Source organism: Coturnix japonica, chromosome 4 (genome assembly GCF_001577835.2).
Source record: "Coturnix japonica isolate 7356 chromosome 4, Coturnix japonica 2.1, whole genome shotgun sequence".
NCBI lineage: Eukaryota > Metazoa > Chordata > Aves > Galliformes > Phasianidae > Coturnix > Coturnix japonica.
Genome location: NC_029519.1, coordinates 57,396,284 through 57,411,131, shown reverse-complemented (window position 1 = coordinate 57,411,131; position 14,848 = coordinate 57,396,284). Strand labels below are relative to the sequence as shown.

At 34.2% G+C, this 14,848-nt stretch overlaps 1 protein-coding gene across 1 annotated transcript in view; it reads left to right on the top strand.

Moving 5' to 3' along the window:
• TUSC3 (tumor suppressor candidate 3) overlaps positions 1-14,848 on the top strand; it is a 99,386-nt gene that overhangs the window by 68,481 nt on the left and 16,057 nt on the right. The window contains exon 7 of the mRNA XM_015862354.2: positions 10,575-10,638. Coding sequence (XP_015717840.1) covers positions 10,575-10,638 — 64 coding nt within the window. The remainder of the gene's footprint in view (positions 1-10,574; positions 10,639-14,848) is intronic.

Below are 14,848 nucleotides of genomic sequence, written 5' to 3'. Positions count from 1 at the left end.
TTGTTTAGCCTGAGGAAATCCATAGAAATACTTTTCAGACCTTGAACTTTTCTCTAGGTTTTTTTGTTGTTTTTTTTTGTTTGTTTGTTTTTGTTTTTTGTTTTTTTGGTTTTTTGTTTTTTGTTTTAATTGAGAGAGCAGTTTTGTATGTGCTCTACTGTTTCACTGCAATATTCTCTCACCTTCTTATGATTTCTTGCTGTTATTTCCATCTCTTCTAATTCATTTTTTTTAAAGTGGTACTTGGCATTTAAACCCATAACAGCACTAAGAAAACATCTTAAGCATCTCCCTGGATTTACTTTGTTACCTTCTCCTTCATGATATATCACATTTTCAGAAATTCATATGAGCAATTAATCTTGGGGATTTTCATCTGTTTTTATTGTTGTTGTTATTGTTTCTGTGTTTTTTGTGAGTTTTGGTGGTTTTTTTTTTGCCTATTCTTAGTGGCCCTTTCAGATGAGATGTTGATCTCTATTTTTGCCTTTCTTCATCAACCTCTTTCAGGCATCACAGTGCTTTCACATTTAACATACAAATGCTATTACAAAAAAATGTGTTGTGGTGGTGGTTTCATACTGATAGTGGTGTGATGGAGTTGAGCTGTCTCTCTCAGTCTCCATTCTCAAAAGAACAGGGGAAGAAAAAGGGCTCATGCGTTGAGATAAGGACAGGGATATCACCAATTACTGTCACAGGTGAAACAGAATAAATGTAGGGAGATTAATGTTGATTTTTGCCTATTTCTGGCAAACTAGTGCAGTGAGAACTGAAAGCCAACTAAAAATGCCTCCACCCTTTTCTACTTCCTCACCCCAAGTGATGCAAGGAAGAGGGGCTGTGGTCAGTCCATAATGCTTAATCTCTGCTGCTCCTCCGTGGTCACACTGCCTCTGCTTCATGTAGAGTCCTTCCAACAGGATGCCATTCTTCCCAAACTGATCTCATGAGCTCCTCACAGGCTGCAGCCCTCCAAGTATTGCTCCAAGGTGGTTCCCTGCCTCAGGGCCCATCCATCAGGGGCAGACTGTTCTAGCACAGTTCCCCCAAATGTGGCAGCTCCCTCAGCCCTCCTGCCTCACTGGCCCTGAGTTACTCCTTCATGGCTCTCCATGGGCTGCAGCCTCCTCTGGGCCACATCCAATGCAGCATGCACCATGGGCTCCTCCATGGCTGCGCATGGAGATCTGCTCTCAGAGGTGTCCTTTCAGCCCCCTACTAACAAAATGTGGCCACGCGAGCCCCATACAGTGGTTGTCATCAGTATTTAATGTTTTGATGGGCAAATCAATATATTCTTCTAAACAGTGGACCATCTCAGGTTTTGCTTTTCACCAACCTTGCCTAAATTTGTAGCATTTCTTTTCAAACTGCTGATGGTTTACTACAGAGTCTGACTTGAAAATCTAACCATCGCTTCAATTGTAACTTTAGAGATTTGTGTGGTTGGGAATTTAGATTATACCTGCTTAATATATTGTAATACTGAGTATGTTTACTTCTCTCATATTGGAATTTTGCAGTTGCAGTAAGGTTTACTCAGAACTTAAGCAGCAAAACAAAATTCTACTGTGGAAATTCTCAGTCTTTGTTCATAGCTTACATATGAGAAGTTCAGTACAGTAAAAATAGAAGATTTCTAGCCACTGTAAAATAAACTATTGGTCCTAAACCACTCCCTTCCATCACTCAGCAGTGAGTAGATGCCTATTAATTGTTTTGTTTTGTTTTCTTTTAATTACAAAACCAAAATATGTCATGAAAGTAAAATTTAAAACTTGACTAGTTTTATGAACTTAGACCTTGTTGAACTTCGAGTCAAACACTCCTAATATCTGTAGAGTGTGACTAAGGTTATTGTCTCCTGAGCTGAAAATATACTACGATTTCACAATCAAATATTTGTAAAAATCTTTTAACTTGCTTGTATGCAGCTGTCAAAATCTCACATGAGCAAGCAGTTATTATGTCTTACCGGAATTTTTCATTTGGCCTCAGGTAATTCCCAGGTTACTTTTCCCTGAGTACATGAGAAAGTTCTGTCATCTATTGATTTTCTCCTTCTAGGTATTATTAGTTATGGCTTTTATATTAAAGCTGGCATTTTAAATATTTCCGCTTAGTCTTGAATATAATGATCATTTTGAACCTTGTTGTTTTTTGTAGTCATGTAACTTTGATTCTTGACTGTGGGTTTGTTTGGTTTGTTTGTTTTCTTTGTCAGAGATGGCTGACAGAAGGAACGTGAACTGCAGCTTCTCTTACCGACAGCAGTATTTGATTTGTATTCATTGCAGGGTGGAATACTTGCTAAATGTAGCACTGTAGATAGGTCTGAGGTTTTGTGTCATAACATATAACTTTTACCTACAGTCTTTTATAGCATATTAAGTTAATGCTTACAATACTAAACAGAACTATATAAAATACATCATTATAAATTTGATAGTTGCTGAAGTGCAGGATGCTTAATGGTATAACACATCTATTGAAAAAAATCTTGCATTCTAATAATTAGGCGTGCCGGTGTGTTAAACAACAAATTTAAACAAGTGACTCCCATAGCTGCCTTCATAAATCATGGATTCAAAGCATTTGTTATTGTGAAATAAATTCCTATTTGTCAAGTTTGCCTACTTTCAAATTTTATATTCCAAACATGGAATGATTTCTTTGTTCTCAGTTTGTCCTGGTAAAGGCTTCATTTTGCTCAATTTCTGTGTCATGTCAGCAGTACTTTTTAAAATAGGCTAACTAGACCTAAACTGCCACACAGAAAATTGCTCTGGGCAATACAGAGTAATTTTTTTAATAACACAGCTTACAATTCTTTATAAAATATAGGCTTATTCTGGAATATTGATGTGAATGTGAAAAAGTAGTACATCAGGTTTTACTTCGTTCTAATTCATTTTTCTGTCCCTTCAGTACTCTTAATTTTTTGTTCAGACTTCTTTGTAAAGCTGTATTAATTCCTGAAACAAAGATTAAATGAGAGATTGTATCTGAAATAAGACAATAAGCAGGCACCTTTTTTTTTTTTTTCCATTGAGAAAATTCTAGTCTAGGTGTGGGTTTTCTGTTGTGATGAAGTTACTAAGGTAGCCTATAGGGATGTGGGGAGCAGAAAGGTTAAATACAAAAAATAAGTCTCGGGGGGAAAAAAGAATGTTAATGAAGGAATATAAATAAGTTTTCTTCAAGTGTTGTTTGCTTGAATTCATATTTTTTAAAAGCTAGAGTTGTTCTTTTTATTCCAAGACTAATGTTAATATGTAATACTTTGGAGCTGTTGTATGTAATAAAGTTTAAGCTTCAGTATTTAAAGCATTAGATTATTAAGCTAATATCTTATTGTAATAACAGAATCACAGAATTGGAAGGCTGTTAATCCGATCATCTAGTCCAACTCACGTGCCAAATCAGGCTGCCTACAATAGGCTGCACAGGAAAGCAGTTCTGAGTATTTCCAGAGAAGAAATCTCCACAGCTTCTCTGGACAATCTGTTCCATATACTGGATATGGATTCACTGCATAGCCTGCACAAGATTATGTGCAGCTCCAAAAAGTGATGAAAGTTACTCTGAAGCTTACTGTTAGTAGTAGTCTGTGAAACCTATAATTGAATCAGGGGCAGCATCTACAGTTCTTGAGTTAGATAGTTGAACCAAATTCAGGATTGCTCCCCACATTCCCCCATTGCTGATGATTGGCTATGTGTTCCATTAATTTTGCCTTCCATGTGGTAAGCAGGAACATATTCCAAAACAACTAGTCGCAGTTGAACTTCAATTGCAGCCTCTTGATTTGATGCTCTCCTTTGGCTGAAATAATGTTTGTAGGAATGTCATTTTTCTCTGAGATTTTTGTCCTCCTTTTATAAGTTGATTTAAAAGTTGCTAATTTGTTAAGAAAAGTATCGCAGCTACAGAATTTTCTTCTCTTAGGCTGGTTGGCTAATCTGTTATGTAAACTATCTCACTGTACCCGAATGCTATTTCAAAGATGCTGAAAATTTTAATTTCATTTCTGTTAAAGTTTCTCACATGCATAATGCCCTTTCAGGGAAAATAAATTTGTTGCATGCCACTCTTTTAGGTAACTTGGGAATTCAATGTCATAAAGGTAACAATTATTCTATTCCTAATGAAAGTTCAAGTTTGTGGTTTTTTTTTTGTTGTTGTTGTTGGTTTTTTTTTTTCCCCTCTTAAATTCACTGAGCAGTGATTCATCAAAGGATTGCTGTATTTTCTGTCTTGTTATTATTTAGTAATTAATAAATGTGAGAGAGTTCTCTCAGTAGGATAATTTCTTACTCAGAATTAATGCTATATAGCTGAGCAGAGAGTTTACAGTTTTTGCATTTGCAAGATCACCTCTACTAAATAATTCCTCTCATAACACTTCTAGATGCACCAAGTAATACAGTAAAAGCTGTTTAGAGGCAATCAAATTAGGTAGCATAAACCAGAATTTGTATACTATCTTAAATTACACCAACTACCTTTCCCAGCCAGTTAGATGGCAAAACTAAGCAGCATCTCTTCACTTTTGCTTAAGGCTTGGGAACCCAAATCATATTCTGTACTCAGTGCCAGATGGACTCTGTGGAAGTCAGCCAGCACAGTCTGTCTCAACTAACCAGTCCTGTGAAAGCTGGCTGCTTTCTCTGAACTGTGTTTTGGTTTGAGGCAACAGTGAATACAGCAGCGAGCTCAGGCATGGAACTAATTAACAAGTGAATCAAGGAGTCTGTGTGAGATTGTTATGCCTTGCTACAGTACATAATTTTTTGAGATCACTGACATATTTCTTAAAAAGGGAGGAAATTATCCATAGCATTTAAACCAATGTAGCTAATATGTTTTACAGTCACATGAGGTAAGAGGTCATCTCAACATCTATACTAAAGGTTACAACAAGAACGTTGGGATAGGTTAACGTAATTTTATTTGGGAGCAACACAACAAATAAAATTTTCACCAGAGTGGCATTCTGTTGGCTATCATTTGAGTTGGAGATGTTCACAGAGCTAGCAGCTTTCTAAAGTTTATTTCCTGTGGGTTAGAGCTAAATTAAACTGATCGTATTTAATTGTTAAACAAAAGAAAGATCCCTGAAAAAAAAACCAAACTGTTGTTTCAAGTGCTTGCTGCGCATTTCTTGCTGTAGTGATACATTTTCAGTTTGCCAGAAACAAATTTATTATATCAAGTTTTTAATTAATACCGAGTTTAGATTTATTTTGTTTTTAATACTACATTCAGCTGTGAAGCAGTTAAGTATCATTTGCAGATAAGCCTTTTTATTACTGCATATCTAGTGTAAAAAAAGAACTAACAAACATATTAAACATTTGAACATTATCATAACTTTGGAAATGAATATATGATTAGATTAGTCAAAGGGTTCTGACTATTAGTAAGTGGAGTCACACCTTATGTTTTTCTTCTTTTGATAGAGATATTACTTCAAATATTTATTTACATTTTCAGCATTAAACTCTTTCAGATATATTCATATCCTACTGGGTTCTTAAGTAAAAATTCTTATTTGTATGTATGAACTCAACAGGTACTACTACCTACTAATGAGGACATTTTAGAGCACAGGGTCCTGGTGAAACTATGTTGATCTTTAGAAAGCATGATATGTAAACAAGAAACTGCAATGAAAGAGTTCGAAAGCTATGAATCAGAATGTTTTTCACTGTTCCATACTTGATGTGAAAAACTGAATCTTCCAAGAGAAATTCTTATGTAGTCATGAAAACAAACAGTAAAAATTTATCCTGGTGTTTGACCTTGAAATGCTTCTTTACTGAATAAATTAGTATTTCTCCATACCACGATTGACCTTTTTCTGCATAAACTTTTACAGTGAGAAAGTATGCAAGTAGTATTATAAGAACTTGTGCATTTTAAGTATTTAAGTAGTGCAGTCAGTCAAGGTACTCCTGGATGTTAATTTGAAAACATAAAGAAAGATTATGTGATAAACAGTGTTCTTTTTATTGTTTATTCGCTCTATAGATTAAGAGAAAATAACAAATTGCTACAGCTAATGTAAGTTCTTGGCAAAATTGATTGACTGTAATTGAAGTAGGCTATTCTGAAGACATACTCATAATTAAGTAATCCATAGCTTTGCATAATGTTCCTCTTTTTGATGAATTTCATCCTGAGTGTTAATGTGCTAAATTAAGACAAATTGATAGTGCTTTATCCCATTTGTGTGGAGTTTGTAAATTTATTTTTGAGTAATTAACTAGTGTGTTACTTTACCTCTTTCTACCTACTTTAGTCTGAATTTGGCTCTTCCAGGGGATAGTCTTCATCTTGAGATTTCTTCTACGTGCAGTCTAAATTTGGGTATATTAATGTATGAAGTGTTAAATCATAAGCATCAAAACTCAGGTTGAATAGAATTTAGCCCACGGAAAGTAGTTGGCAGAAAATAGGTTTAGATTGGGTATAGAGTGATAAAACCTAATGTAGATAAGGTGTAATCAGAATTTTGTTCCTTTGTCTGTAGCTGAGTTCTGTGTCATCTTTGTTGTCATGTGGATGTGCAGCTATCTCACAGCAGGCCTCCCATACAGCTGTACAGCATGTAGATGCATTTTTTTTCTCCTCTACTTCAGATCGGCAAGCAGTTTCAGAGATGGTCAGCTAGTTAGTCCTCACCTCCTTTGGTGCTGTCTCCTGTTTGCTTTTCTGTGCAGTATGAAATGGAATAATTGCACAAAGCCAAATCCAGTGAGCAGGGCCCTGTGTCAGCTTTCCTTCCCAGCTTGCTAGGGCTGAAGCAGCAGGGTTCCTAAGTCCCTGGGATACCTCCTCTTCCAGTGGCTATGCATGTACCATAGAATGCAGATATACATGGCACTGACAGGCTGCCTGTGTGCATCTGCACAGAGAACAGTGCCTTAACCAGCTCCTGCCTTAATGCAGAGCTTATGTACACATGGCCAACACTAGCAGCCTAATCCTGCTCTTCCCTTTGCATAATAATAAATGCTCACTAGTGGTCACACATACTCCTCGCACCCTCACCTAGAGGCTCAGGGTCCTGGCAGACACGAGAAGCCTGACCACCAGTGAAGACTGAGGCAAAGCACTCATTGAGTACCTCAGCTTTTTCTATGTCTGAGGAAGCTGTTCTGTGAGTCCTGCTTGTTTTACAAGATTAAACTATCCAAAAGGAAAGTCCTCCCTAGGGTTAATTTGGGAGTGCTGGCTGTCTCATATAACCTCAGTATAACCACATGTGAAATCCAGCTGTTTGTCACAGTACTGCTGGCAGCTCTTATCAGACGCTATTCTGTCAGATTCCTCTGCTCCTCTATCGCTATCCACCCTCGTAAAAAGATAACTCATAGATGCCATTTATTTATTTATTTATTTATTCTGATTGCTTTATTTATATAACATTAACAGAAGAGAGGACAGAGCACAGATAACATTTAACTCAACTATTTTACTGAACGTGGCAACTTTCAGTCTTGAAGGGGAATCACAAGCATATGTTGTACTTAGGGAAATTTAAAAATATATTACACTGTTGTTATCCTTGGATAGCTTGGTGAGGGATTATATGTATGTACCATCTGAAGTTCTATAACACTAAATATTTAATGAGTTTACAAATAGTAGATTAATATTTAACACTACTTCATAGAAACTTTTATTCAGTAAACAATTGCTTGTAACTGCCAAATATAGTGGCCTGATTTAGCTAAATTATTATTTTAGTTAGTTAGCAATTCAGATTGCTCTGTGAAATTAAACCTGAGATAGGACAATGTTAAAGCTGTAAAAGGACACGCTGTTCAGAGAGTTAGCCACTTGTATTTCACATCTGCTATTAGTTTTTCTAGCACTGAATTTTCCGTTGTCTCAGCTGTGGTAATTTTGTGGTTGTAGAGCTCTTCTGTGGTTGCATCTGTTCTGATGGACTTCAGCTTTGCATTTTATATGGTCTTCCCCCTTGATGCTTCTAAAATGAAAGAGAAATACTGAGTTTATTCATGAGTTTATTTAAAGCATTTGCCTAGAGCATTCTCAGCTAGATAGACTTCACAGTGTTTCCAAATGTGAAGTGGATTAAGTGTCAGAAAGCAGAAAAGATAGCAAAAATGGAAATCTTACTCCTCAGTCCCTTAGTAGTTTGTAGGTTGTTCAGAATTTTACGAAGGGATGAAATTGTGAAAATAAAGACTTTTCGGATTCAAGATAACCAAAATTCAAGAATTTTATGCAATTGGAATGTGCTGAGGATCACGGAGTACTGAGAAAACTCATATTCCAAAAAATATAACATTCATCCCTTTGAGATATTTAACCAGAAATTCATATTCATCATCTACTTTTCAAAGTAGAATCTTTGCTTTAGGTCTTCTAGAAAGATTTCTTTCCATGTTTTTTTTTTGTTTATTTTAGTTTGAATCAAACTTTTTGTTTGCAAATAAACTCTGTCTAGTCCATGTATTTTTTCTAAGTATCTGCTGATATCTTGGACTTTAAGTAGTGATAACAAGAATACTTCTTTTCCTAATTTTTGTTCTTAAAGATTTATCTTTAGGGAGATTGATTTGCTGATGTGTTTTGTCCCATGAAAGCTTCTCAAACAGCTCCTGGAAAATCCTGATATGAATAAATAAATAAATAAATAAATAAAATACTGAGATAACGTATTTTATCATAATATATTTTACATTATGACATTATGCCGTAAAATCAGTTTCTTGGGGAATTTAGTGAAAAGCTAGGTGAAGATTTCTAACTGAAAACCTAGGATGAAAGCAAAGCAATCTAATGTTGGTGAGCTGTTTGAAGAATGATTCCTGTACTCATTTCATGTGTATGTATGTATACATGCTTTGAATTCTGTCCCATCAATCATGTTACAATGGTTTAAAATGCTACCGTAAAAGTGAAAAATGAATATAAAGCTTTTCAATAAAAATAATCACTCTTATCTAAATGTTTTATGAAAGTTATTCATAGTCTTAACACTAATATGACAGCCACTTTATACGACTGCGCAGGGCAGCAAAGAATGGTGATTAAGGAGCATTTTAATGGTCAATTAAGGAGCATTTTAGCTTCATCTTTAATTTTTCTTAATGAGAAATATTCCCACTTCCTTCTTTTCTTTATATCACTCTATTTTGCCTTAGTGAGATTTATTAGGGGCCCTGGCAAAAAGTCATGAAATACAGATTGGATTATTGTCGTAATCATACTGCAGTGAGATAATCACATGAGATCAGTGATCTTTATCCTGTTGAAGAAAAGACACATTACTTGAGAGACTGCATCTTTAGATACATGAATCTCTTGTATGCTTTAGGTTTGGACTAATTTTCTGATTTGGACTAACATATTAAGTTGAAATTTAAAAGCAGTAGATAACCATCCATTGAGTAAAAAATGTTGTATAGTATCTTATGAATGACATATTTAGACAGTGAATTAACCAGAATTTAACTTGTGTGGATGAAAGGCATGCTTTTGTGTGCTGAAGTGTTAGTGCATTTAAATTGGAATTGTTCTAAATCTTGACATAAGTGATATTTAGGCAGAACTATTCAAATTAAAATGAATTAAAGCAAAATCTCAGAGGTAGGAGAAACAAACTAATATAACCTTGAAACCACACAGAGGGCAAAAAGTTTCCCTTAATTTACGTTATTAGGAGCGAGCATTTTTCTATCTATTTGACTGGGGTGGAAATTGCATCTGTGCTCTGGAAGAATATGTATAAAAACACTTTGAGAACGAATTATATTTAATTTCACATATGATAACACAGCAAACTGCACTGAATAATTGCAATTCATATAGTAGAGGAAAAGAGAGAATCTTGTTCATTTTGTGCACTTACAGACCTTCTTGTTTGATAACATACCTAGTAAAAATAAACATTTAACAATTTCTGAATAGTATCCTGTATTAACAAGAAACATACAAAATGAGCTTATTAACAATGAATATTTGAAATTATTCACATTTAGCATCCATTATTGTGTTTACTGCAATTTCAAGCAAAAACATTTTGTGTATGAATTTTATTTATGATTTTTTTTGTGGATATAAGAATACCTTCATTGAAAATGATGGAATAAAGTTTTCATGAAGTAACTTTAGTCAGTCTAAGAGCAGAAAAGGCTGACATTTTAACTGACTTTTTAAAGGCAGCTTTTTAAGTTTCAGTTTTAACTTCATTCAGACCTATGCTGAGGCATGTCCTTGATTTCATCAGCTTTGTTTCTCTGTATGTCCTGAGCAAATAAATTCATATGCACTTTAACATTGTGAGAATATCTGCAGCACGCGTTTGTATATTAAGTATTACATCCTGTGTATATGTACAATTTCCCTAAAAGTTGTTTTTGACGTTCCTTTTGACTAAATTTGGATACACATGTATGTGTTGTTCAGCTATGTCTGCTGCGGTTTATATTTTTCTGAAAATCAGATTTTATTTGCCTTCATATATGCCCAGTTGTGTCGTTTTCAATTGAATTCTTTGTATTGAAGAGGATTTTTTAATTTTTGTTTTTCAGAGTTACATCCATGGAAGCAGTCAGGCTCAGTTTGTTGCAGAATCGCACATCATTCTTCTACTGAGTATCCTTCAAAATCATGATGAATAGAAAAAAAACAAGTTGTACTATTAAATGAAATTGCTCTCACAGTGAACATCATTGAACTTTTGAACAGGTATTGTATTTTGCCTTAGTATATGATTAAATAATCTGTTTATATTATATAGTGTAGTTATATACTATATATAATATATATATATAATATATATTAGCTAGTATACTAAGTACCAGGGAAAGCCAGTATTGCATTTCACTAACACGTACCTTATCTCTTCTTTACTCTTAATGCCTGGTTATACCTCTAATCTTTTTCCATTCAGTGTTATTTTTGCAGTAGCTGAACCTAATTTTCTTCTCTTTTTCACTGTGTTTTAAAAGTTAAACATTATATTTTAGGTTATTTTACTTGTTTTAAATCATAGGAACATGCTAGCTCCTTAAATTGAAATTAATTAATGAATTATAAAGAGATTGTCTGTCCTCTAGTAGTCTTTGTGGAGTTTTTTTAATTATTGATGTTTTTCTTACTATCTAATTTAAATAATTTGCATCCTGTTTTTAGGAGAATAATTAACCCAGTCCCATTATTTCTCACAGTTTCTTCTGACATTGCTTTCAATTTTTCATTCCTATTGAGTCAGAGCAAATTACGTTTTTTGTGGCGAATACGTCTAAAGAATGTTTAAGAAAAAATAAGAAAAATTCATGTACTCTTTCATTTAAGTTGCTTTTCATCAGCTTTGCTAAGCAAGTGGAAACTGTGGTCACTATTAACTGTTATTAAAGTAGAATTGTGCCTCTCATCTGAGGAAAGTCTGGGGCAGTTTAACATAGAGGAGAGAAAACTTCAAAGTCAACACTCAGACACTCAGTGATTAGTAATTTAATTGATGCATTTTTAAACAAACATGGTAGATGGAGATAGTGTGCATCTTTTTAGGACCTTCTCTAAGCTTTCTTTAGCGTAGTCACAGTTATTTAATGCTTTTTGCTTTCCCCAAAATGCCACAATGGAAAAGAAAAAAGTTATTTGAAACAAATCTAATTTGCTGTGAGAATGGGAAAAATAAAAGTAAAACCCATCCAAGATGAAAAATAAATAAAACTTTTGTTCATTATATATTTTGTTTATCTGAGAAATGAAAGTGATATTTTTTCTTGTTGGCAGATACTGTCTTTAAATTGAGAAGCTGACTAACTAAGTTAAAGCAGCTGGCTGAAAGAATACTTTTAGTAAGATTGCTCATTACCACTTGCAGAAAGAATTCTCTAAGGTCTCATTTCATAGCTCAGTACTATTGAGTTGGGATTTTGCACACAGGCATTTCACAAGTGACATGAAGTCTTGACAGATTTTAACAGTTAAGCATGAAAGAATTAATATTTCTTTATCCTAACAGTTTTGGTAGTAATTATTAGCTGCTTCATTGCTTCTTTATTACTTGTTTATTCAGGAAATGTTGATAGAAAATATGGGAACTAATAAAAAGTTTGCCATACTGAGAAACAGTCATACATTCACTGCATTCTTTAAAGTTTAAAAGCTGCACTGAATTTTAAGGGAGACAATACTTTGCTGGATTTGTCCATGCTTCTTTTCTTTGCTTCTTTTTACTTCCTAGTACTAAGAACAAGGACAAGGTTTTCACTTCCTGCTAGTTGCTGTAATGAAAAGTTGAGTTTCTTTATACAGTGAATTTTTAATATCTTTGGTGAGAAAATAAGAATTTGTGTTCCACTTCTATACTTGTTTTTACCGTATGAAGATCTGCTGTTTTGGCCAGAGCAGTAACTGCACAAGAAGGACAGTGCTGGTTAAGAAGGACCTGTGAATATATCATGCATACTTTTTCAGTTATAAAAGCAAATTAAATAAATTAACGTATGCCTAAAATTATTATGAAATTTAAAACAGATAGTTATAGTCCTAAAATATGGTTAGTATGTCTTAGTGGTAACATACTGAAAGTAAGTAAATTCACTGTAATAAAGAAGTACTTTGGATGTTAAATCTGTAAAACACTAAAGAAAAATAGCACTTTGATTATTTGTAGAGACTAATTTTCTATTTCTATATGTTTTTTGTCAACTAAATACTGGCAGTGCACTTAGAAGTAGATTAGACTAGCTGGCATGTTTGATTTAAAGTTTTCTGAAGGCATTAAAACCAATAAAAAGTTCTTCAGATTAATAAAGGAAGCATATTTCATTTCCAAAATCCAGGTTTTGATTCATCTTGAAGCTCCTTAGAGATGGCGGATAGAGGCAGTCTTACTGAGGCTGGAGTTCACAATATCTTACAACTTGGGTGAAGATTCCTTGTAGTAATTGAATAAAAAAAAAAAATTCTATTTTGATATTGACCTTTGAATTTTAGGTTGCAATAAATAAAAATTTGAATAGACTTTTTAATATTAGATAAACAGTTCTTTACCTAATAGATAGTCCTTTTAATTCTGATATTCTTTTTATCCTATGAAATGAGAATTTGTAGGTCTTTCAGAATCAAACATGATACTTTTGTTGTTTGAAATCAAATGGTCCTGTGGTCCTTATCATTTCGGGATGCTGAGCTGGCTCTATTCACAAGTATCACTGGTCAAACTCCAGTACAACATAGCTTCAGTGCATTTGTACTTATTCTGAGAGCATTTTAGTTCAGAACAGTATCTCCACCCTGTCAAGACATAGGTCTCATATATCTAAACTGTAATATATCCAAATATACAGAGTTGACTTGGCATCTCAGTACAGTTTTCCCATTAGAAAGAATGCAGTACAAGGTACTGGTTGCTAGTGCTTAAGCAAATCCAGAATTAATAAACATTGCTGCACACACATGAATGTCTGTTCAGTCATTCGGTTGGCACCCAGGCAGTTAGTTCTGGTATGAATCAAATTCATTGAGCTAAAATCCTAGTTAATCAGAATCATGGAATCATAGAATTACCCAGGCTGGAAAAGACCTTGAAGATCATCAAGTCCAACCACAGCCTAACCATAGTATCCTAACTCTAACAACCCTCTGCTAAATCATATCCCTGAGCACCACATCCAGACGGCTCTTAAACACATCCAGGGATGGTGATTCAACCACCTCCCTGGGGAGTCTATTCCAGTACTTAACAACCCTTTCTGTAAAGAGGTGCTTCCTAATAAGACCTAGTGTGTGAGTACCTGGCAGAACAGTGAAAGAACTTGCTTGGTTATGATTTATGGTTCTTCTTTGATTCTGTTTGGATTTTTTGCTGATCTCATAGTGGAGTCTTCAGTAATATTATTATGCAAAAAATATTTATTTATTTATTTATTCCAGGCTAGCTCTGCCCCAGTTAGCTGGTTTGGCATGAAGTTCAGCTAATGTCTGTTGAGTTTCAGAGCATTCTGCGTTTCCTTCCCAGGAGCAACATAACTGATTATCATTTGCAATAATGAAAGTTTCATGTAATATATGGCAATATTTATTCCTATATAAGCCTGATAATCACTCCTCCAAGCAACTGTGTGTAATTTGTGCACAGAATAATTTAGGAACATATGTGGCGTTATCAATATTGTGACTTGTCTAAGAAGTTAAAAAGTGATAAATAAGTCATGACAGAAATGGATCAATATTTGCTGTAGAGTAAATATAGCAGTCTGTACAAACAAAAAAATGCATAACATAAGAGCATAATATTGATTGTTTTTTAATGGAAATATTTTTAATGTTGTTGTTAAATGGATGTGAAAACAGTAACTTATATGGGAGCTACCAACATGCTAGACATTGCACAGTCTGTAATGAAAAGTTTTTGCCTCTGAAGAGCTGGAATATCTCTGAGGATGCTGGGACCGCATAATTGACATACATGGATGTCAATTCATATAATTAATTGTATATTCATATAATTAATTGTGCGCAGACAGTGTACATAGTATTTATTGGCTGCTACATAAAAAAGAGGATATATCTAAACATGTTACAATTTAACTATAAAGCTTAGCATATTCTCAAGTTATTGTTGGTTTAAATCTTTGTGCAGTAGTGACTTCTAATCTTATCTTTGGATAAGTTTAAAACATCAAATAGTAATTGGCAAGGTAGAGATCTTCTAACTAGACTACAATATTTTATCTCCTAGCCACTGATGAATACATTCTTATTTCTTTTTAATCCTTTTTTCGGTCTGGTAATGGCACAGTATTTTATTTTTGCACTGTTAGTTTAATGAAACTTTGTTGTGTGCATT